Source organism: Calidris pugnax, unplaced genomic scaffold, assembly GCF_001431845.1.
Source record: "Calidris pugnax isolate Ruff unplaced genomic scaffold, ASM143184v1 scaffold10, whole genome shotgun sequence".
In the NCBI taxonomy this organism is placed as follows: Eukaryota; Metazoa; Chordata; class Aves; order Charadriiformes; family Scolopacidae; genus Calidris; species Calidris pugnax.
In genome coordinates this window covers 3,846,195-3,870,878 of record NW_015090795.1, presented here as the reverse complement: position 1 = coordinate 3,870,878, position 24,684 = coordinate 3,846,195, and the positions used below count along the sequence as shown (strand labels likewise).

General features: G+C 43.2%; 1 protein-coding gene across 1 annotated transcript in view; it reads left to right on the top strand.

Moving 5' to 3' along the window:
• DDHD1 (DDHD domain containing 1) overlaps positions 1-24,347 on the top strand; it is a 77,433-nt gene extending 53,086 nt beyond the window's left edge. Inside the window, exons 9-14 of the mRNA XM_014936777.1 lie at positions 2,186-2,448; positions 4,425-4,500; positions 14,448-14,597; positions 16,205-16,457; positions 19,972-20,145; positions 23,288-24,347. Coding sequence (XP_014792263.1) covers positions 2,186-2,448; positions 4,425-4,500; positions 14,448-14,597; positions 16,205-16,457; positions 19,972-20,145; positions 23,288-23,469 — 1,098 coding nt within the window. The 3' untranslated portion in view covers positions 23,470-24,347. The remainder of the gene's footprint in view (positions 1-2,185; positions 2,449-4,424; positions 4,501-14,447; positions 14,598-16,204; positions 16,458-19,971; positions 20,146-23,287) is intronic.
• Positions 24,348-24,684: the final 337 nt, after the last annotated feature.

Genomic DNA, 24,684 nt, shown 5'->3' with positions numbered 1-24,684 from the left:
CCTCCTCCGTGCCGTAGCCCGGGAGCATCGCTCAGTTGCCACACTGGGTTTCACAAGCAAAGCTGCCTTTCTTTGGTATCATCTCCTTCCTAAATCTCACGTCTTTGAATGTTTCTCTCTAAAAAATGCTTTCTGTCAATCTGAACACTTTTATGCATGTGTACCCTCGTGCAGGGTTTGAGGCAGATGAGCCTCCCAGAGGCTCAATTAACATAGGACCAATATATATTTATTGCAGTAGTACAATAGCATTAGCCTATGATGCTTGAGAAACATGTTGAATTCCTGTTTTTCCCCAAAAAAAACTTTCCTAGAAACCTATAAACAGAAAACTGTTTTCTTAACGTTGTTTATATCAAATGTTCAAATTCTGGCTCGGCGTGTCTCACTTGTGCATTTTTAACTCCTGTACCTTCCTTTTGCCTGAGATGAAGCTTTTTACTCTTTAGTGACACCGGTTTGGTTTGATTTCTTGAGAAAAAATTCAAATAGGTGCAGTGTGGTGGGAGTGGGGAGTAGGACAGAAAAGCTGCATCTCCTTGGAGCCAAGCAGTGGGCAGAATAATGAAAGACTTGGTGAGTTCAAGTGTGCTTTCCGAAGCTCCAAAAGCAATTTGAGGATATGTTCCTCCAACCTATTTAGTGGATTTATCTTCCCAATCCCCCGCAGTGAGGTAGGCAATGATGGTGTTTCACCTTGATAAATGGAGAAGAGGGAATATGACTTGTCTAGGGTTATATGCTGAGCTTGTGGCAGAGATGTGAGCTGATTCTAGATCATGGGTGGCTTGGGCTCCTTCCAGCCTCCTTAGGTTAAAAAAGGAGCTGAAACGTTCAGTGCTGTGAAAAGGTAGAAAAGTTGGGGGAGAAACAAGCAATAATGGACATAGTGCTGTATTAATAGTTGCTGTGGTGCTAATGGATCACTGCTGAAAACAAAGTTCCTTGCTGTTGCTCACCTCAGAGGATGCCGTTAAGTACTTTACGCACAGCCGTCATTTATTTAATGGTTTCTTTTAATACAATGCTATGGATGGTGTAGTGTAGCAGTTGCAGGGTCGCCATAAGTCCTGTGTGGTGGTTGCTGCTGAATCTGGAGGGGAGAGATGAACCACTGGAGTCAGCCAAACCATTTTGCTCATCATCAGAAGGCTGGAGCCCCTCTGCTGGAAGGACAAGCTGAGAAAATTCAGCCCCTCTGCTGGGAGGACAGGCTGAGAAAATTCATGGGGTTCAGCCTGGAGAAGAGAAGGCTCCGGGGAGACTCCAGGAGAGATGGGGAGGGACTCTGAATCAGGGAGGGGACCATAGGACGAGGGGGAAGGGTTTTAAACCCTTGTTTAGTTAGTTTAGGCATGTTTAGTTTGGAGAAGAGGAGGCTGAAGGGGGACCTCATTGCCCTCTACAACTACCTGGAAGGAGGTTGTAGAAAGGTGGGTGTTGGCCTCTTCTCTCAAGTGAATAATGACAGAACCAGAGGAAATGGTCCGAAGTTGTGGCAGGGGGTGTTTGGATTAGATACTAGGAAGAATTACTTTACTGTGAGGGTGGTCAGGCACTGGAACAGCCTCCCCAGGGAGGTGGTGGAGTCACCATCCCTGGAGGTATTTAAGAACCGTGTAGACGTGGCACTTCAGGGCATGCTCTAGTGCCTGAGATTGTTGGGTTTTGTCTGTCTGCGGGTGGGTGTGGAGTGTGGGTGTGTTGGTTTGGGGTGTGGATTGTTCGTTGTTTTGGTGTTGGTTCTTTTTGTGGTTGGACTCGATGATCTCAAAGGTCCCTTCCAACCATGCATATTCTGTGATTCTCTAAACTGAAAGAGGGGAGATTTAGATGAGATCCCAGGAAGAAATTGTTGATGGTGAGGGTGGTGAGAGCCTGGCCCAGGTTGCCCAGAGAAGCTGTGGCTGCCCCATCCCTGGAGGGGTTCAAGGCCAGGTTGGAGGGGGCTTGGAGCAACCTGGTGTGGTGGGAGGTGTCCCTGCCCAGGGCAGGGGGGTGGAACTGGATGGGCTTTAAGGTCCCTTTCAGCCCAAACCATTCTATGATCTTCCCAGCCCAAGTGAACAGACCATGGTGCTCATTCTGCATACATGTTCAAGAAGCTGGTCGGTGTAATATGTGACCACACATGAACATGAGTGATAAGATGTTGATATTAAGCTTTCTTTCCTTCTTGAAACAGCTGGTGAAAGGGCTGCAGCAGGAGCTGAACCGGCTCTACACACTCTTCTGCTCGCGGAACCCGGAGTTTGAGGAGAAAGGAGGGAAAGTCTCGATTGTGTCGCACTCGTTGGGCTGCGTCATCACCTACGACATCATGACTGGCTGGAACCCGGTCAGGCTTTACGAACAGTTGCTGCAGAAGGAGGAGGAGGAGCTTGAAGACCGTTGGATGAGCTATGAGGAGCAACGTTTACTTGAAGAACTTTACATAACTAAACAACGGTAATGCATCCCGTTCTGATTGTTAAAGGAGAAAACCACGTTCCTAGATGATGCCCTTTGAGTCTTTCCAGAACCCACCATAGCTTGCAAGTGGGCAGTGAGCTGCAATACTGAGCAGAACCTAAGCAGTGAAATTCCCAAGATTCTAGAGGAAAATCAGAAATTCTCTCTTAGGCTTAGCCTGGAAATTGAGCTCCACCAGCTGGATGCAGATGTTGTCATTGCTGTGATTGGGTTGAGGGGGTTACTGCTCCATGGTGGATCATTTAGCAGCTTCTTCCTGCTGCCATCTAGAAGTGTTTGTGCTGTTACGAGCATGAAGCAGCACTGCCCACTGTGACAAACAGGATCTCAGTTCCGGTGCCTTGCAAGTGTTGGTGGGGATTCTCAGTGTTAGGGGACATTTAGATCGTTGTGATGTCTCCACAGTATTAAGGTCACTTCCCTCTTCTAACCTGGATATCGAGGTGCTGTGAGACACCCATAGATAGAGAATTTAAAAATAGTAGCTTGAGCTTCAATCTTTCCAGTGGGAGGTGAGGATAAATCATGATCACGGTTCTTTTTGGTTCTTTCTTGAAACCCATCTTAGTATTGGTGGCACCTTGGAAGCATTAATAGGGCATCGGAACTCCTGCGGTGCTCAAAATCAGTATGTGTGTAATTAGGGACTGGTACATCTCTGTCAGCTCCAAGGCTGGATAAAGTGCAGTCTTGCTGAGAGAAGGGAAGTAAGAAACCTAATGAAGCTGTGCAGTGGTAAGATGACCCTTCAGGCAAATCACTAGCATATGATTTGGGAAAAATTACCATTTCAGACTCGCCCTCCAGCTCCTTAGGCTTCCTCTGAAGTGCTTCAGGTTCCATCCACAGTAATCCAAATATCATTTGACACCAGCAGTCCTATATAGGAAGAGCAGCTCTCCATTTCTCCAGCCATCTTAGTGCAATTTAGTCTGAAATGATAGAAAACGTACTGCTGAAATCCTGTAAATTCTGGATTTGTAGTGTTTTAATGTTGGCAAACACATAGTGGATTTCTGGAAATGCTTGTGCCTGAGTAGGGTGTGTTACAGCATGTGTAAATATTCTACATTGTAGAATAACATACATAGAGTGTGTGAGGTTGTGGATCGGGAACCTTCAACGGTTTCATAAGAATTCTGTGTGCTGCCTTTTTTTAAGGGTCAATCATGTTTGTTAAAGCATAGAAGCTTTTTTGAAAGCACTGGCAAGTCTTTGGGAAGTTTCAGCTCCAGGCTTGCTTCTTGCTATTCAGGGTAGCAGAGTTTATGCTTAAAGTATCTGTTTACATAAAGGTTTTATGGAATTTGAGGGGATGGTGTTTTCCTGCTCTGAAGTGGGAAAAAAGGTCTCATGCTGGGATTGGGGACAGTTTTACCAGTCCGTATGAGTGCTTTATATTGTAGCTGCTTTTTTAATTCAGGCTAGCTAGAAGAACAGGTGAACAACCTTTTTTAATGATAGTTGAAAGGGTGGGACACTGTCCTACAGATGTTCTGCCACAGTACAGAACTCCATAATGTTTGAGCCATGGACTTCCCTGTGGCTTTGGTTGGACTTTTTTAACGAGAGAAAAAAACCCAACCAACCAAAAAAAAAAAAACAACCAAAAACCAAAGAAACAAAAAGCAACCCAAGACAGGTGATTTGGCTGTAAAAACACCAAGAAAACAGGAGATGAGTCACCTACTCCCGAGAAAGGAGGGTGGACTGATGCTTGGGGTTGTGATCAAGGGAACTGTCATGTCTTGATTGATTCCTTCTGTGGTCAGAGAAAGAGGGTGTCACATACACTGATGCTTAATCACCTGGAACACCTCCGAGAAATACTGACACCATCACTCTCTCTTCCCAGCAGCCAAAACTTTTGGACCCCACAGGAATGCCTGTTTGGATCAGAGAGGTTAAGGCTACGTTTTTTATTGGATCTCAGAAAGATCTCTATTTTCTAGGTTGAGAGAGATAGAAGAGAGGTTACATGGGTTAAAGGCATCCACCATATCAAAACCACCTGTCTTAAAATTTAAGGTATGTATGTTCGAGAGGATTGTACTGAATATTCTACTTGCTGTAAAAATACATCTGCAATATGGGTTATTCTACTTAATTTTTTTTTTTCCCCCCATTTCCCTAGACACGATGTTAGTAGAATAATCTTAATGTATGAAGTGTGTGTACATGTTTGTCAACATTTTACTGTATTCATAGATTACTATGCATTACAAAAACACACACACGTACAACCGTGTGGGAAGGTAAAAGCCGTTTGGCAAATTACATTAATCGCATATCTTAAACAATTTCACTTCTACTTTGCTGACTAATCCATTTTCCTTGGGGACTACTTCTACCATGTCACATCTCTGAGCAAATCTGATTTGAATTTCCTCCAGCGGTGGATTTTCCTTCCAAATTATTCTGGTCTGACATTTAGCATGACTTACTCTTAGTCTCATGAAGTAGATTGCTTGCTAATCAGCTGTACAAATTGCCAGAATTTCTTGTTATTAGGAAAAGGCATTTTCTAGCAACACTTTTGTTGGGACGTGCAACACTTTCTAGTTGCTCGACCATATCCTGAAATATTAAACCATAAAAATGTGACATGATAGATGGGAACAAAATAGATTATTGTTTCTTAACTTGCCCTTTTTTTTTTTTTCCTTCTGAGTTCAGAAGGACTTCTAGAAGCCAAGGTCACTCTTGAGCCATAAAAAAGAGGAAACTAACCATAATTCAATTTGTCATAGCCTTCTCCTTTTCATCACTGCTTAAAAGCTTGTATCGCACTATTATCTCTACCATCAAGGAAGCTGGAGTCTGGCTGATACTCCTCCACCTCTGTGAAAGATTATTCTTCACTCAGTTGTGTTTAAACTGAAGATTTTTTTGAGCAGATAGTTTTTAGAGGGAGCAGGAAAGGAGGGGAAAAGAAAGGGGGAAGAAAAGAGGAGCTGTATCAATCCAAATTACTGCTAGGTAATTTTCCATTGCAGCACATCCTTTTTCTTAGCCATAATGAAAGGAAAATGTTGTGTTTCTGTGAAGCTTTAAACTAGTGACTCCCATTGCTTGAGTACCAAGCTCCAGAGAGAGAGAGAGAGGCTTTCCATGAACGTGATGGCAAAGTGCTTCTGCCAAGGCAGGATTTCCAGCTTGTTGAACGAGAACTAACGGCTTTGTAGGTACCAACTGCCTGCATCTTGGCTCTTCACAGCAGACCAGAGCTCTGGTTTGATCATGAGTTGCTATTCACCATAAATGCTTGATCCACTAATTAATTTGGTCTGTGCAATGTGGGAGACTGGAGTCTTCAGTCCCTGATCTCCTTTGGCTGCAGTACACCACAAAATGCACTTCAGGGCATGCTCTAGTGCCTGAGATTGTTGGGTTTTGTCTGTCTGCGGGTGGGTGTGGAGTGTGGGTGTGTTGGTTTGGGGTGTGGATTGTTCGTTATTTTGGTGTTGGTTCTTTTTGTGGTTGGACTCGATGATCTCAAAGGTCCCTTCCAACCATGCATATTCTGTGATTCTCTAAGCTGAAAGAGGGGAGATTTGGATGAGATCCCAGGAAGAAATTGTTGACTGTGAGGGTGGTGAGAGCCTGGCCCAGGTTGCCCAGAGAAGCTGTGGCTGCCCCATCCCTGGAGGGGTTCAAGGCCAGGTTGGAGGGGGCTTGGAGCAACCTGGTTTGGTGGGAGGTGTCCATGCCCAGGGCAGGGGTTTGGAACTGGATGGTCTTTAAGGTCCCTTTCAGCCCAAACCATTCTATGATCTTCCCAGCCCAAGTGAACAGACCATGATGCTCGTTCCACATACATGCTCAAGAAGCTGGTCAGTGTAATATGTGACCACACGTGAACATGAGTCATAAGATGTTGATATTAAACTTTCTTTCTGATCTTCCCAGCCCAAGTGAACAGACCATGGTGCTCATTCTGCATACATGTTCAAGAAGCTGGTCGGTGTAATATGTGACCACACATGAACATGAGTGATAAGATGTTGATATTAAGCTTTCTTTCCTTCTTGAAACAGCTGGTGAAAGGGCTGCAGCAGGAGCTGAACCGGCTCTACACACTCTTCTGCTCGCGGAACCCGGAGTTTGAGGAGAAAGGAGGGAAAGTCTCGATCGTGTCGCACTCGTTGGGCTGCGTCATCACCTACGACATCATGACTGGCTGGAACCCGGTCAGGCTTTACGAACAGTTGCTGCAGAAGGAGGAGGAGGAGCTTGAAGACCGTTGGATGAGCTATGAGGAGCAACGTTTACTTGAAGAACTTTACATAACTAAACAACGGTAATGCATCCCGTTCTGATTGTTAAAGGAGAAAACCACGTTCCTAGATGATGCCCTTTGAGTCTTTCCAGAACCCACCATAGCTTGCAGGTGGGCAGTGAGCTGCAATACTGAGCAGAACCTAAGCAGTGAAATTCCCAAGATTCTAGAGGAAAATCAGAAATTCTCTCTTAGGCTTAGCCTGGAAATTGAGCTCCACCAGCTGGATGCAGATGTTGTCATTGCTGTGATTGGGTTGAGGGGGTTACTGCTCCATGGTGGATCATTTAGCAGCTTCTTCCTGCTGCCATCTAGAAGTGTTTGTGCTGTTACGAGCATGAAGCAGCACTGCCCACTGTGACAAACAGGATCTCGGTTCCAGTGCCTTGCAAGTGTTGGTGGAGATTCTCAGTGTTAGGGGACATTTAGATCGTTGTGATGTCTCCACAGTATTAAGGTCACTTCCCTCTTCTAACCTGGATATCGAGGTGCTGTGAGACACCCATAGATAGAGAATTTAAAAATAGTAGCTTGAGCTTCAATCTTTCCAGTGGGAGGTGAGGATAAATCATGATCACGGTTCTTTTTGGTTCTTTCTTGAAACCCATCTTAGTATTGGTGGCACCTTGGAAGCATTAATAGGGCATCGGAACTCCTGCGGTGCTCAAAATCAGTATGTGTGTAATTAGGGACTGGTACATCTCTGTCAGCTCCAAGGCTGGATAAAGTGCAGTCTTGCTGAGAGAAGGGAAGTAAGAAACCTAATGAAGCTGTGCAGTGGTAAGATGACCCTTCAGGCAAATCACTAGCATATGATTTGGGAAAAATTACCATTTCAGACTCGCCCTCCAGCTCCTTAGGCTTCCTCTGAAGTGCTTCAGGTTCCATCCACAGTAATCCAAATATCATTTGACACCAGCAGTCCTATATAGGAAGAGCAGCTCTCCATTTCTCCAGCCATCTTAGTGCAATTTAGTCTGAAATGATAGAAAACGTACTGCTGAAATCCTGTAAATTCTGGATTTGTAGTGTTTTAATGTTGGCAAACACATAGTGGATTTCTGGAAATGCTTGTGCCTGAGTAGGGTGTGTTACAGCATGTGTAAATATTCTACATTGTAGAATAACATACATAGAGTGTGTGAGGTTGTGGATCGGGAACCTTCAACGGTTTCATAAGAATTCTGTGTGCTGCCTTTTTTTAAGGGTCAATCATGTTTGTTAAAGCATAGAAGCTTTTTTGAAAGCACTGGCAAGTCTTTGGGAAGTTTCAGCTCCAGGCTTGCTTCTTGCTATTCAGGGTAGCAGAGTTTATGCTTAAAGTATCTGTTTACATAAAGGTTTTATGGAATTTGAGGGGATGGTGTTTTCCTGCTCTGAAGTGGGAAAAAAGGTCTCATGCTGGGATTGGGGACAGTTTTACCAGTCCGTATGAGTGCTTTATATTGTAGCTGCTTTTTTAATTCAGGCTAGCTAGAAGAACAGGTGAACAACCTTTTTTAATGATAGTTGAAAGGGTGGGACACTGTCCTACAGATGTTCTGCCACAGTACAGAACTCCATAATGTTTGAGCCATGGACTTCCCTGTGGCTTTGGTTGGACTTTTTTAACGAGAGAAAAAAACCCAACCAACCAAAAAAAAAAAAACAACCAAAAACCAAAGAAACAAAAAGCAACCCAAGACAGGTGATTTGGCTGTAAAAACACCAAGAAAACAGGAGATGAGTCACCTACTCCCGAGAAAGGAGGGTGGACTGATGCTTGGGGTTGTGATCAAGGGAACTGTCATGTCTTGATTGATTCCTTCTGTGGTCAGAGAAAGAGGGTGTCACATACACTGATGCTTAATCACCTGGAACACCTCCGAGAAATACTGACACCATCACTCTCTCTTCCCAGCAGCCAAAACTTTTGGACCCCACAGGAATGCCTGTTTGGATCAGAGAGGTTAAGGCTACGTTTTTTATTGGATCTCAGAAAGATCTCTATTTTCTAGGTTGAGAGAGATAGAAGAGAGGTTACATGGGTTAAAGGCATCCACCATATCAAAACCACCTGTCTTAAAATTTAAGGTATGTATGTTCGAGAGGATTGTACTGAATATTCTACTTGCTGTAAAAATACATCTGCAATATGGGTTATTCTACTTAATTTTTTTTTTTCCCCCCATTTCCCTAGACACGATGTTACTACTTGCTGTAAAAATACATCTGCAATATGAGTTATTCTACTTATTTTTCCCCCCATTTCCCTAGATGTGATGTTGGTAGAATAATCTTAATGTATGAAGTGTGTGTACATGTTTGTCAACATTTTACTGTATTCATAGATTACTATGCATTACAAAAACACACACACGTACAACCGTGTGGGAAGGTAAAAGCCGTTTGGCGTCAACATTTTACTGTATTCATAGATTACTAGGCATTACAAATATATATGTTTATATGTAAATATATTACACACACACGTACAACTGTGTGGGAAGGTAAAAGCCGTTTGTGAAATTACATTAATCGCATATCTTAAACAATTTCACTTCTACTTTGCTGACTAATCCATTTTCCTTGGGGACTACTCCTACCATGTCACATCTCTGAGCAAATCTGATTTGAATTTCCTCCAGCGGTGGATTTTCCTTCCAAATTATTCTGGTCTGACATTTAGCATGACTTACTCTTAGTCTCATGAAGTAGATTGCTTGCTAATCAGCTGTACAAATTGCCAGAATTTCTTGTTGTTAGGAAAAGGCATTTTCTAGCAACACTTTTGTTGGGACGTGCAACACTTTCTAGTTGCTCGACCATATCCTGAAATATTAAACCATAAAAATGTGACATGATAGATGGGAACAAAATAGATTATTGTTTCTTAACTTGCCCTTTTTTTTTTTTTCCTTCTGAGTTCAGAAGGACTTCTAGAAGCCAAGGTCAATCTTGAGCCATAAAAAAGAGGAAACTAACCATAATTCAATTTGTCATAGCCTTCTCCTTTTCATCACTGCTTAAAAGCTTGTATCGCACTATTATCTCTACCATCAAGGAAGCTGGAGTCTGGCTGATACTCCTCCACCTCTGTGAAAGATTATTCTTCACTCAGTTGTGTTTAAACTGAAGATTTTTTTGAGCAGATAGTTTTTAGAGGGAGCAGGAAAGGAGGGGAAAAGAAAGGGGGAAGAAAAGAGGAGCTGTATCAATCCAAATTACTGCTAGGTAAACTGAAGATTTTTTTGAGCAGATAGTTTTTTAGAGGGAGCAGGAATGGAGGGGGAAAGAAAGGGGGAAGAAAAGAGGGGCTGTATCAATTCAAATTACTGCTAGGTGATTTTCCATTGCAGCACATCCTTTTTCTTAGCCGTAATGAAAGGAAAATGTTGTGTTTCTGCGAAGCTTTAAACTAGTGACTCCCATTGCTTGAGTACCAAGCTCCAGAGAGAGAGAGAGAGGCTTTCCATGAACGTGATGGCAAAGTGCTTCTGCCAAGGCAGGATTTCCAGCTTGTTGAACGAGAACTAACGGCTTTGTAGGTACCAACTGCCTGCATCTTGGCTCTTCACAGCAGACCAGAGCTCTGGTTTGATCATGAGTTGCTATTCACCATAAATGCTTGATCCGCTAATTAATTTGGTCTGTGCAATGTGGGAGACTGGAGTCTTCAGTCCCTGATCTCCTTTGGCTGCATTACACCACAAAATGGGATGTACAGCTGGAATGAAAAAGATTGGCCACTGTTGATGTGTTGCCTCTCTTATGGACTGAAACAAATTAAAGCTTCCTGGGGTGAGACAGAGTCACTCGTCCTGCATTATAGAATCATAGAATGTTTGAGTTGGAAGGGACCTTAAAGATCATCCAGTTCCAACCCCCTGCCCTGGGCAGGGACACCTCCCACCAGACCAGGTTGTAGAGTTAAGCTTGTGTGATGTTGAGCAAGCACAAAGGTAGCTTTTAGCAAGACAAAGTGTCGTGGTTTCAGCCAAAATCACCACGAAACCACTGCAACTGGACTGACAGATGGCCCTTCCCCCCCCACCAGAAGAGGAGAGGAGATTCAAAAGTTTAGAATGAACTAAACTACTTTAATGAAGAATTAATATTAAAAAACAAAAAAAGAGAGAAGAAAATAATGAAATAGATACAATATACACAGAACCAGATCAAGATCCCAAGGTGACAGTCCCATCACCAGCAGGCACTGGGGAAGTCCCAGACTGGACCCAGCAACAGATGGGAACTGGGTTCCAGCTCTGGAGTCAGGAACACACGGATCAGGATCAAAGGCAGATGAACAGACATGGACGTCGGCCATCGCTGGAAGAGCATTGACCCTTTGATCCCTCAGTTTTTATACTGAGCATGGGGCAGATGGGATGGAATACCCCAGTTGGTCAGGTTTGGGTCACCTCTCCTGTCCATTCCTCCCCACAGATGTGACCCCTCTACGGTTTTCTGTTTCCGACCCTCTAAGGGGCAAATAACGAAAATTGGCTGTTTTAGCGATGAGTATAAGCCAGGGCCTCTCTGCACACCATTCCTTGGCATTTAGCACAACCATCGGTCTTATCACTCTGAGAATGAGCAGTTTTCTCCACAATGTGCCATTAATTTCAGAGAGTTAGAGGAGGCCTAGCTAAAATGTAAAATTACAGAACACAAAATTGGTCTGGTTTTACTTCAAACCAGGACGCAAAGTGCAAGAATAAATACAGCAGAGGAAATGATCTGTGTGATTGACCCTTTTGGGAGGAAGAAACCACAACCAAACTTGAAGATATGGCGTGTCTTGTACACTAATAATATATTGGATGAGCCACCAGAACGGGAACTGGAGGGTGAGGTGTCTTTGTCTTTCTTCCTCTACTTTTCCAGATAGCTCCTATTAATTTAACAATTTATTCACTTATGCTATGTGGGTTAAAAGCAAAGCCAACCCTTCCATAGTAAATTAAAAGCTTGGAGGCACAACCCTCTCCCTGTCAGCTATGTAAGAGGAATTGGAGTTAAAGGCTAAAGGGGCTGAAGAACATGAAAACACAGGGAATGGTGCAATGTGAAGTGCTGGAGCGTGTCCAGAGGGGAGCCACCAAGCTGGTGAGGAGTCGGAGGTCCCTTCCAACCACTAAGATTCTGTGATTCTGTAATATCTACCTCTTCGTGACTCTGTGGTACATGAAAATAAGCATCTTGTAGGATGAGTTTGAGTCACAGTGGGGAAGAGGAGGGCAGGATGTACCACAGCTGCTCCCTAGTACTGAAAAGGACATCCATTTAAATCTAGAATTGACAACGTGCTGGTCCAAAGAGCTTCAGGATCCCTTAGCACTTCTCATTCGCCCAGGGCTACAGAAACTCTTCTGGAAAAAGCTGCAGCTTGTACTTGAGCTTGTGGTTTCTCTGTAGCATCATCTGACAGTGATGTCCATGTGGATAACTATCACAAATTATTTATAAGATACTATTGATTTAACCACATGCACGAGAACTACAAGAGCTTAATGGGATGCTGACGTGCAGCCTTATCTGAGAGGGGGAAGCCTTTAAGCTGAAGGCAGAAATGTGCTGTGTGTGTTTAACACACAACCACCCAGTTAAATTCCCCGTGTGATACTGGTGTAAGTCCCTATTCCATGTGTTTGCTAAGGATGCAGAACATTCCTTGCTCTAGGAGGATGTTTGGGATCTTCCAGGCTGAAAGGCAGCACAGGAACATAAATTGTAATCACTTTCTGTGTCTTCTTGTCCCCCACACTTACCTACGCACAGCAGGGCTGCGCTGCATCAATTCTGTTGGCTCAGCCAGCTTTTTTTATCATTATTATTATTATTTTTAAAAAGCTGCAGTCTTGAGGTGAATGGATGACTGTTTGGCTCAGCTCCTGCTTAAAGTACAAATAAATTCATTAAGTCTTCTGCTTATGAATCATACCCAGGAGGAAAGTGCTATCCTGAAAGGTCGTGTTATTAAACCTTTACAGGAGGATATGTGAAGTGCCCCACTCCTGCTTCTAGGAGAAACACCAGAATTAATAAAAGCTTTCTAGAAAGATTTTAGTCCTCTCCTCCCAGTGGTTTTCATGGCACGACAGCCTTCTCTTCACCCGCGTCGCATCAGCGCGGAGAGTCTAATGGCTGCAATTTAAAGGACTTTATTTCTGGAAGACTTGCTTGTGATTTTTAGTGCTCACTGCTTCAGTATTGGTCTGGTGCCACCCATTAAGGTACCCACCGAGTTGTTTCTTTGTCTTTGTAAGCATTTCCAGAGCTGGAAGATGGTGTTGAAATACTTGTGTGTATTACAAAACACATAGCAAAGAAGAGTGCCCTCTGAGAAGAGAGCATCTCTCTGTGGGTGCTGTTAATCCTGTGTTTATCAATAGAAACGATGGGACAAAAGCCATGTAACCGCTGAAACTATTTACCTGTAGAGATTTTGCCTGCTGTAGAGTGGCCTAAGGTGAATCCATGAAAATATCTTTTAGGCATCTGCTGGCAGTCACTTTCTGATTTCTTTCTGAAGCAGAAAGAGCGTAATTGTGTGCTTCGGATGCTCGAGATGGGAATATCAGATAGACAGGGTTAAAGGTTATTTATTCAGTTTAAAGAGCTGCACTGTGAATATCTGTTTCTATTGTACTGGAAGATGAGAAGGTTTTTTGTCCAAACTGTGAAAATGTCAGGGTCTGTGTAAAGCTTGAGTATAAGAAAGGAGAGCAGCTTGGCACCAGACTGGAGTGACAATGTAGATGACAGAGGAGGGCTTTGCAACGTATAACATCGAATAGCTCTCCTGAAGACCTAGATTATTATATATATTTTTTTTTCCTTTGAACTGGGACCCGCGTATTCTTTTGGAAGGAAGAGGTGGGGTCCCGGTGCCAAGTCAGAGGAGGAGGAGGAGGAATGTTCTGTGTGGTGCTGGCATCTGGTAGATGAAACAGACCATTATTTCTCCACCCTCGCTCCATGAGCTGACATACCATGCAGGCACATGGGGAACCAAGGGTTCTCCACGTGCCCTCAGCAAGAATGCAGTGATTTCCTATTGCTGGTTAAGCAGCAGCAGAACGTTAGGAGTTGCCCAGTTGTAGTGCTCTGCAAACTGGGCACTACTATTGGGAAAGATGCAGTGAAGGTCCAATAATGGTAACATGAATTTTTCGTGTAAGAAAACAAGGGTTTAAAAAGTAATTTTGAACTCTCAAAAGTATTTTTGGCTACAGAGTTTGACGTTTGATCACTAAACCACATCTTTTTGCTTCCTCGGTGGGTGTGTGTAGCAAAACAAATCATGGAATACTTGGTTAGGGTAAGGTTTAGGAGGTGTGGTGAGTTTTGAGAAGTTTCATGAGAAATTGGACTTCAGCCTTGTGAAACCCATCACATTTTCTTAGTGGCTTCCAAATTCTTCTTGCTCCAGCCTTTCCAGTGTTGGCAGACCTCTTTCAGTTCAAATATTCGACTTGTTTTTCTGTTTTCCAACTATGTAGCACCACTTTCTTCTCTAGAGCAAAGGGAAATGGGCAACTTAACCTTCATGTTATCGTATGTATGTTATACTGGTCTTCCCCATTTTGAACTTACTATAGAGTCCCTCAGTTGAAAATGATAAGTCGGTTGAAAGAGAGAAATCAAATCCAGCCCTGTTAGAAAGCATTATGTCTATCTTTACTAAAGTGGGTGAAATCTCTCTCCTTAGGTTGAGAATTTCTTCTGTATGGGATCTCCATTAGCGGTGTTTTTGGCGTTGCGTGGCATCCGTCCGGGAAACAGCGGTAGTCAAGACCATATTCTGCCCAGAACAATCTGTAACCGCTTACTAAATATTTTTCATCCGACGGATCCAGTGGTGAGTTTTAATTGCAACTGCAAGCTTTTACCTTCTCTGCTTTTAAGCCTCAGCTGCGTGGTAATGTGTGATCGTCAAAGCGTGTGAATCAACACAAGTGTGTTCCAGCACAGGGCTGTTTGTTAATGGTTACTGCACTATGTCTTGGGCCTTGTAACTGTAGAATGACAGTTCCTACAAAAAATTGCCTGAAATACCGTATACTTTGCCTCTCATTTCATATTTATAAGCGTAAGCTTTTTTTTTTACTTTTGCAAAGACGTAAGAAATAATAATTCTCAGTTAAGTTCCAACCTGTGTTTAATTTACTTCCATTAAACACCACCTGTCTGAAGACCCTACAGCTGTTAAAAAAGGCTTCACAAGCAGTTTACAAGATACTATAGAATAATAAATACAGTATTTTTCCCCCCAAGGGTCCTGAGTAACAGGTTCATGGGTGGGAGAGTGCTTGGGAGGGTGGTATTGGCACAGCTATGCCATCTCCTTCCATCCAAGAATGCTTTCCTATATCTAAGTCCACAAAGAAATATAAAGAATCGATAGAGGATGATTATTTTTTAATAAGCATGCCAATTCATGGTGTGTACAGGGATCGATGATAAGTCATCAAACAAAATGCTTATGTAGCTAGTTCCTCCCTCTCTGTTGTGTTCTGCAGAATCCATTTAACTGTAGATAAAATTTGCTCTGTCAGTGGGTAACAACAAACATCTGTTAAGAGTAACTTGTGTGTTCATGGCAACATGTGTAAATCACAGAGTCATGGACTGTTAAGAGTAACTTGTGTGTTCATGGCAACGTGTGTAAATCACAGAGTCATGGAGTGGTTTCAGTTGGAAGGGACCTTAGAGATCATCCAGTTCCACCCCCTGCCCTGGGCAGGGACACCTCCCACCAGACCAGGTTGCTCCAAGCCCCCTCCAACCTGGCCTTGAACCCCTCCAGGGATGGGGCAGCCACAGCTTCTCTGGGCAACCTGGGCCAGGCTCTCACCACCCTCACAATCAAGAATTTCTTCCCAAGATCTCATCTCAATCTCCCCTCTTTCAGTGTCAAACCCTTCCCCCTTGTCCTATGGCTCCCCTCCCTGATCCAGAGTCCCTCCCCATCTCTCCTGGAGCCCCTTTAGGTATTGGAAGGCTGCTATAAGGTCTCCCCGGAGCCTTCTCTTCTTCAGACTGAGAAGACGACCTTCTCCACGTCTTCTCTCAGTTGGGTTTCTGCCATGCAAACCTGCAAGGATGTACCATTTTTCTCTCCCCAGACATTGGCATTGCCAGGATAGATTCTTATGAAAGGATAGAGAAAGCACAACAGTAGTTATCAACTGATATGTCACTCTTATTCTGTCACTTTCTAGGCTTCACTCATTACAGATATTTTGCATTTGAGGTTGGGGAGGATTCTATGTGGGATGGCAATGTGATTTTTTCAATCTTGACGCCCAGGACTTTCTTTTCTATGTCACTCTTATTCTGTCACTTTCTAGGCTCGACTCATTACAGATATTTTGGATTTGAGGTTGGGGAACACTCTATATGGCATGGGAATGTGATTTTTCAATCTTGATGGCCAGGACTTTCTTTTCCGATTCACCCTTGCAGGCCTATAGATTAGAACCTTTAATTCTGAAGCACTACAGCAACATTTCGCCTGTCCAGATCCACTGGTACAACACTGCAAACCCTCTACCTTACGAGCACATGAAGCCAAGTTTTCTCAACCCGACAAAAGAACCTACCTCAGTTACGGATGGCGAAAGCATTTCGACTGTACCCAGCCCAACTACTTCCCCCGTCATGGTTCGACGCCACTACGGGGAGTCTATAACAAACATCGGCAAAGCGAGTATATTAGGTGATTGTTCTTTATGTCCTCTTTTTTATGATTATTACTATGTTTTTTTACGTAGAACCTTCTGGTAGAGCGTCACTGTTTGAGGCGCAGCCGTAAGCAAGCTATTCCTGGCTGCTTTGGTTTGTTCCGTGTAGACGTACGGCTTATTTTAATCCCAACCAACATTTACTTTGAAGAAAAGACAGTTTACGTACACGGGAGTCAAGGCTTGTGGGGAGAGGATGTGGGTCGGGGAGTTTATGCCATTGTTGCCTCCTTCTTGTTTGCGTTATTGAAGTAACATCCTGGTGATTTAATAGTTTCCACTGTACTTCATGGGAAAAAAAATAATTTAAAGCTCGTTTTGTGACTGCATTTTCTGGCGTTGGCAAATAGGAGGAAAAATCACTCTACGTAAACCATTACAGTTCCATTTGAGTTGTGGTTTTACAATAGGAAATTCAGGCTGGTTTAGTATGAAGCCTGTCCCCTTCTGGCTTTCTGATTTAAAATACGCCCTGGTTTAAGTGAGCTTAAATTCACTTTGACTGGAGCTTATATTTGAGCGTACACTTGCAGTTTTTGTTGACTCAAGGCTTTTCTTTAGCTCTCGATGTGGGATTTGGAAGAAGGCTAATGTGACCTAGTGCCAGGAATCTTCCCCATCAAATAAGTAAAGTATATAAAAGCAGTTTTGTCCTTAAGTGGAAATAGTCGGTATTTCAAAGCAGGGTTGCTTTTTGCTGTGTTTCTGTAGTAACTTTAGTATCTTGTCCATAAGGTGGCAGCAAAGTCGGGAGAAAACAGGACAGGTCTGTTCTTAACTTTCACACCCCTCTTCCTGAGCAACCAAAATAGTCCTTTTAAAGGATGATAGGGCATTTCTAAAGGTCTGTAAGGGTGATGCCAGCATAAGGACCCTTAACAGGATGAGTGTCTTAAATGTCACGATGGGATTCTTAAATGCAGAAGGTACTAACAATGTTATAGAATGGTTTGGGTTGGAAGGGCCTTAATTAAGGAGCATCCAGCTCCAACTCCTTGCCCTGGGCAGAGACACCTCCCACCAGACCAGCTTGTTCAAAGCCTGGCCTTGAACACTTATAAAGCATTTCTATATTTATTTATATATTGTTATAAAGCATTTTTGTCTTAGTCTTAGATTTTTTTTTATGAAAGGGGAATTACAACATATCCTTAAAAGTACCAGGTTTCTTGCTGCGGAAGTGTTCTCATGTATTTTTATTATTTTTTTTTTCCCTCTAACTACAGTTTCCAAATTATAGCTTTTGCTTGTACGCCAGATTGGTCTCAGGATAAACACTTAAGTCAGATAAGCCGTTCCCACCCTCGAAAAGCATGAATAGTGTTTTCCTTTATCTGTCGCTCGACTCTAATTGATGGGTGCCGCAGTGACTTTTAATTTGCGGTTTGATTTAGCTGCCCTTGAGCGTGTTTTGGGTTTTATTTTTATTTTTATTTTTTTGTTCCCCTTTCCGTGCCCGACGCAGGAGCCACGTCTTCTCTCAGTTGGGTTTCTGCCATGCAAACCTGCAAGGATGTACCATTTTTCTCTCCCCAGACATTGGCATTGCCAGGATAGATTCTTATGAAAGGATAGAGAAAGCACAACAGTAGTTATCAACTGATATGTCACTCTTATTCTGTCACTTTCTAGGCTCGACTCATTACAGATATTTTGGATTTGAGGTTGGGGAACACTCTATATGGCATGGGAATGTGATTTTTCAATCTTGATGGCCAGGACTTTCTTTTCCGATTCACCCTTGCAGGCCTATAGATTAGAACCTTTAATTCTGAAGCACTACAGCAACATTTCGCCTGTCCAGATCCACTGGTACAACACTGCAAACCCTCTACCTTACGAGCACATGAAGCCAAGTTTTCTCAACCCGACAAAAGAACCTACCTCAGTTACGGATGGCGAAAGCATTTCGACTGTACCCAGCCCAACTACTTCCCCCGTCATGGTTCGACGCCACTACGGGGAGTCTATAACAAACATCGGCAAAGCGAGTATATTAGGTGATTGTTCTTTATGTCCTCTTTTTTATGATTATTACTATGTTTTTTTACGTAGAACCTTCTGGTAGAGCGTCACTGTTTGAGGCGCAGCCGTAAGCAAGCTATTCCTGGCTGCTTTGGTTTGTTCCGTGTAGACGTACGGCTTATTTTAATCCCAACCAACATTTACTTTGAAGAAAAGACAGTTTACGTACACGGGAGTCAAGGCTTGTGGGGAGAGGATGTGGGTCGGGGAGTTTATGCCATTGTTGCCTCCTTCTTGTTTGCGTTATTGAAGTAACATCCTGGTGATTTAATAGTTTCCACTGTACTTCATGGGAAAAAAAATAATTTAAAGCTCGTTTTGTGACTGCATTTTCTGGCGTTGGCAAATAGGAGGAAAAATCACTCTACGTAAACCATTACAGTTCCATTTGAGTTGTGGTTTTACAATAGGAAATTCAGGCTGGTTTAGTATGAAGCCTGTCCCCTTCTGGCTTTCTGATTTAAAATACGCCCTGGTTTAAGTGAGCTTAAATTCACTTTGACTGGAGCTTATATTTGAGCGTACACTTGCAGTTTTTGTTGACTCAAGGCTTTTCTTTAGCTCTCGATGTGGGATTTGGAAGAAGGCTAATGTGACCTAGTGCCAGGAATCTTCCCCATCAAATAAGTAAAGTATATAAAAGCAGTTTTGTCCTTAAGTGGAAATAGTCGGTATTTCAAAGCAGGGTTGCTTTTTGCTGTGTTTCTGTAGTAACTTTAGTATCTTGTCCATAAGGTGGCAGCAAAGTCGGGAGAAAACAGGACAGGTCTGTTCTTAACTTTCACACCCCTCTTCCTGAGCAACCAAAATAGTCCTTTTAAAGGATGATAGGGCATTTCTAAAGGTCTGTAAGGGTGATGCCAGCATAAGGACCCTTAACAGGATGAGTGTCTTAAATGTCACGATGGGATTCTTAAATGCAGAAGGTACTAACAATGTTATAGAATGGTTTGGGTTGGAAGGGCCTTAATTAAGGAGCATCCAGCTCCAACTCCTTGCCCTGGGCAGAGACACCTCCCACCAGACCAGCTTGTTCAAAGCCTGGCCTTGAACACTTATAAAGCATTTCTATATTTATTTATATATTGTTATAAAGCATTTTTGTCTTAGTCTTAGATTTTTTTTATGAAAGGGGAATTACAACATATCCTTAAAAGTACCAGGTTTCTTGCTGCGGAAGTGTTCTCATGTATTTTTATTATTTTTTTTTTCCCTCTAACTACAGTTTCCAAATTATAGCTTTTGCTTGTACGCCAGATTGGTCTCAGGATAAACACTTAAGTCAGATAAGCCGTTCCCACCCTCGAAAAGCATGAATAGTGTTTTCCTTTATCTGTCGCTCGACTCTAATTGATGGGTGCCGCAGTGACTTTTAATTTGCGGTTTGATTTAGCTGCCCTTGAGCGTGTTTTGGGTTTTATTTTTATTTTTATTTTTTTGTTCCCCTTTCCGTGCCCGACGCAGGAGCTGCGAGTATCGGGAAGGGCCTTGGTGGGATGCTTTTCTCCAGATTCGGTCGATCGAGTACGACCACCCCCGAGCCAGGAAAAGAGGGAGCCGAGGGGGAGGAGAAGAAGGCCACGACTGTTGGGACGCCGCCGCTCTCGCACAGCAGCTCGGGCTTTCTGGAACCCATAGGTCAGTGAGGAGTCCACCGTGCACACCCCATGGGAAGAAGACCTTTGGTGGGCTCCAGCCATATGTTGTGGGAGGCTGGAAATGCCCTAACAACATATGCCCCTATTTAATTTTGTTGGTTTGCTCTAACGTGATAAAAGTTGAATCCCTTCCTGCTTTTTGAATCTCTTTAGACTGTCCAAGGACTGACTCTTTGTTCTCCCTTTGATCCTTTTTTGTCTTTTAAAAGAGGTTTATCGAGAGGGAATGGCTTCAAGCTCCAACAGGGTAGGTTTAGATTGAACATTAGGAAAGAATTTTTCACCGAAAGAGTGGTCGGGCATTGGAACAGGCTGCCCAGGGAGGGGGTGGAGTCACCATCCCTGGATGTGTTTAAGGGACGTTTAGATGCAGTGCTAAGGGATATAGTGTAGGGGAGGACTTTGTAGAGTAGGGTAGATGGTTGGACTCGATGATCCCAAGGGTCTCTTCCAACCTAGACGATTCTATGATTCTATGTATTTGTACATATATATACACCACTGACACATACGTGTTCATATGTGAGTTTTGGCTAATGAGATCTGCATATCAGTAATTCATAGAATAGAGTCATAGAATTGTCTGGCTTGGAATGCACCTGTCAGATCATCAAGTCCAACCACCAACCCAACACTGACAAAACCCACCACTAACCCATGTCCCTCAGCACCACGTCTGCCCGGCTTTTAAATCCCTCCAGGGATGGTGACTCCACCCCTGCCCTGGGCAGCCCATTCCAAGGCTTGACAACCCTTTCAGTGAAGAAATTTTTCCCAATACCCATCCTAAACCTCCCCTGGTGCAACTTGAAGCTGTTTCCTCTTGTCCCGTCGCTTGTTGCTAGTTCCTAGACTCCCACTAGGAAAAGCAATGTAATTACTGCAGAGAATCCCACTCACCAGTTATCATAAAATATTTAAATTTATCATAATATTTATTTAAATTTCCCTGGGCATTTTGCAATCCTGGAGCAATCTGGAGTTAAAGGTATGTATGACTGGAAAGGAAGCTGCCCTTGTCCTGATCTGAACCGTCCAGAACAGAAAGTGAAATTTCAGCAGCTGTTTTTCTGGAAAAATATAGGTACTTCCTTTACAGAAATTCATGCTTGATGATATTTCCAAACTTCTCATTGGCACTATTGCAGTGCAGGGTTGGTCTGGGGATTTTTTTTTTTTGCAATGTAAGCAGTCACAAGTATGTTGTATCTTGTGATAGCGTTCACATGATACGTTGCTGTCTGTTCATCACTGCTAATTTCAGCAGATAACCTGTCTGAGTCAGTGTGTGAGGGCAGAGACTTTGTTTTAAACTCGAGGAAAATTGAGTGGTGCAGAGACTTTGTTTTAAACTCGAGGAAAATGGAGTGGTTGACAGTATCGTTGGACTAGATGATCTTAAAGGTCCCTTCCAACCTAGACAATTCTATGATTCTGTGATCGTGGATGCTCTGATGAGGTCCTTCTGGGGGAGGGGTGGGCACATCAAGGGCCTTCTGCATGGTTCTCACATCCCTCTCTGCTGAAAGCCTGTCCCTGCTCTGTAGAGGGAAGACATGGAGTGGTGGCCAGTGGGGCTGTGAGCTGAATCGTAGGGTCATAGAATGGTTTGGGTTGGAAGGGACCTTAAAGATGATCTCGTTCCAACCCCCTGCCCTGGGCAGGGACACCTCCCACCAGACCAGGTTGCTCCAAGCCCCCTCCAACCTGGCCTTGAACCCCTCCAGGGATGGGGCAGCCACAGCTTCTCTGGGCAACCTGGGCCAGGGAATCACCATTCTCAGCATAAAGAATTTCTTCCTCATATCTCATCTAAATCTCCCCTCTTTCAGTTCAAAACCCTTCCCCCTCATCCTATGGCTCCCCTCCCTGATCCAGAGGCCCTCCCCATCTCTCCTGGAGCCCCTTGAGGGACTGGAAGGGGCTTCAAGGGCTCCCTGGAGCCTTCTCTTCTCCAGGCTGAGCCCCCCCCAGCTCTCTCAGCCTGTGTGCCCGAATGATGCAATCCACGGCCAGAGTATTTGCTGGGCTTGTGGTGGGGTTTGGCTGCCGCCCAAGCTTCTGTAACGGCCTGTCCTAGAGCCATCCAGGGCGTCCCTTCCTGCAGGGGCACCAGGGTTTTTGGAATACATGTGTTTTCATGGAAATGACTGTGGTTGTCTCCTGGTATGGGAAGGCTGGGACTCCCTCTCCTCGGTTTGCTCCTGGGGGAAGGACGTGTCGTTCCCCGAGAGCTGTGGAGGCAGCGCTCGTGCGATGCTCCCTTCACCCGCTCCTGGAGCCAAGAATTAAAATTCCTTGAAACTGGCTTTGATAAATGGCTGCATTTTTTACTCAATATGGGGTTTTGGCTTAAAAGCCGAGCAGGCTTTTAGCTTTGTCCCTTTTTATTCTATTGCTCCTCGTAGAGATGCTCTAACCGCTAAAGTGCCTTAACAATGGGGTAGCCATTGGCCCAGTTAAACACGCGGCGAAAATTGCTTTGAATGTGGTATTAATCAACCCCCCCCCACCCTGTGGAACTGAAAGGAGAACTGCTGAAATAGAGTTGGAATAATCTGGAAATTGAAAGGGGGAGTGCTGTGCAGGGGGACGGCTGGTTTTCAGAAAGGGCTTGTGAGATTGGGTGTAGTCTCCTTGTTATAAGCCCTAAAGATGTCCATTTATTTCTGAAAGTTCCGAGCATCCACCTCCTGAAAGTTGGTGTTTCCTACTGGGGCCTCAAAGTTTGCCGGATGCTTCTGCGTAGTTATCATAAGGAGCATAAATAAATGTATTTATAGTTACTATAAGGAAAACAGCTGCTTTATAAAATACCATCTTTTTCCAAACTTTAGGTTTAGTTTGGTTTTTTGCCCCCTGAACTAAGCACTACTCTTAGGTCATGTTTGTTTGCAAATGTTAAGTGCATGTGCATAAAAATGTATGTATATATTATTAAAAATCACAGTCGACTTAGGTGAGTGTAATGTGATTAATGGAAACACAGAGATACTGTGTGTGTTTTATAGACAGCAAGTAGAAGCGGAACCCAAAACCGATGGAAAAACGTGCTGGTGGGGTTTTTTTCTTCTACTGATAAATAATTCTAACGATATTTTTGTCTCTTGTTCAATTTCCAGTGGAACTGGAGCACAGGATCGATTTTGAGCTCAGGGAAGGTCTGGTGGAGAGCAGATACTGGTCCGCAGTCACGTCGCACACTGCCTATTGGTCATCTCTGGATATTGCTCTTTTCCTTCTAACCTTCATGTACAAACACGACCAAGAAGATCCCGACAAATCCAACTTAGACGCTATTTGAATTTTGGACTGGGGGTGGGCGGGATGGGAAAGGAAATTTTAAAACAAAATGGCACAAAACTGACGTTGTACTGCTGAGCTGCGGTATTTATGGCATGGAGGTTTCAGGTTTAAGTGCATGTTTGGGTTTTTTTTCCTATTTCTAAAGAGCAAAAATGATTTGTATTTGAAAGCACTTTACAGTTTTCGACATTTTGCAGTGCTTAATTAGACCTGAAATGATTCCAAATTGATGTTAACTCTTGACTGTATAAAAGCCAATACAACGTGTAGCATCCCGTAAGCACGGTTGTGCAGTGTGCTTGGGTGACATACTTGTTAATGACCATAATTGCTGTTTAGTTCGTTAAAGTATAAAAGATTAGTTGATTTAAAAAAAAAAAAGAAAAAAAAAGCTAAATTAATTTCCATTAACCAAAATATATGTTAGATACAAACCTAAAACTGCCATGTTCTGATGTTTTCTGTATCAGTCAATAACAAACGGTGGTGTCATTTTTTCTAGGACTTTATTCAGCTCCACATCCTATTATCCACAGAACCATTGGAAGACCATTCTGACGGCCAGCTCCTGAGGGCATATTATACCTGACACATTTAGAAACTAATGCTGAAAAAAAGCATGAAGCAAATATTTGAAATACTGTAATTATAATTTATTATTATCTCTAATTGTTTCGTTTTATTCCAGTGTATAAAACATTACTTTTTTACTGGTTTCTTTTGACATAATTTAAGAACCACATTTATTTTCTACAGTGTTAAGACTTTTTCTCAGAAATACATATCTTTGTACTACTATTCAAATGAATATATGGACACTGTGGCACACTTTAAGTATTTTTTCATTAAAAATAAATATTTGTGGTTTCACACAAATGACATCAGTCACATTCTTCTCGCAGGTAAGTAACTGCCTTTTGGGGTTTTTTTAGGGCCCAAGTGTTTTCAGACATGTGAAGGTTTTGACCTCACATTAGGCTTGGTTTGTAGAGGATCCAGCTCTCTTTTTCTGACCTTTATTAAATGTATATATTTGTGTGTGCGCGTTTATATAAAAAAAAAATATGTCTATTTATGTGCAAGGGTCCTGTCGAGGAAATAGAGTAGCATAAACTGAACTTGGTGAGAGCTTGGATGAGGTTTGTATCTGAAACTAATTCAGGGGAAGTCAAGAGAGGAGGGTTGTGATGAAAAGGAATTATCTCCAAATGAA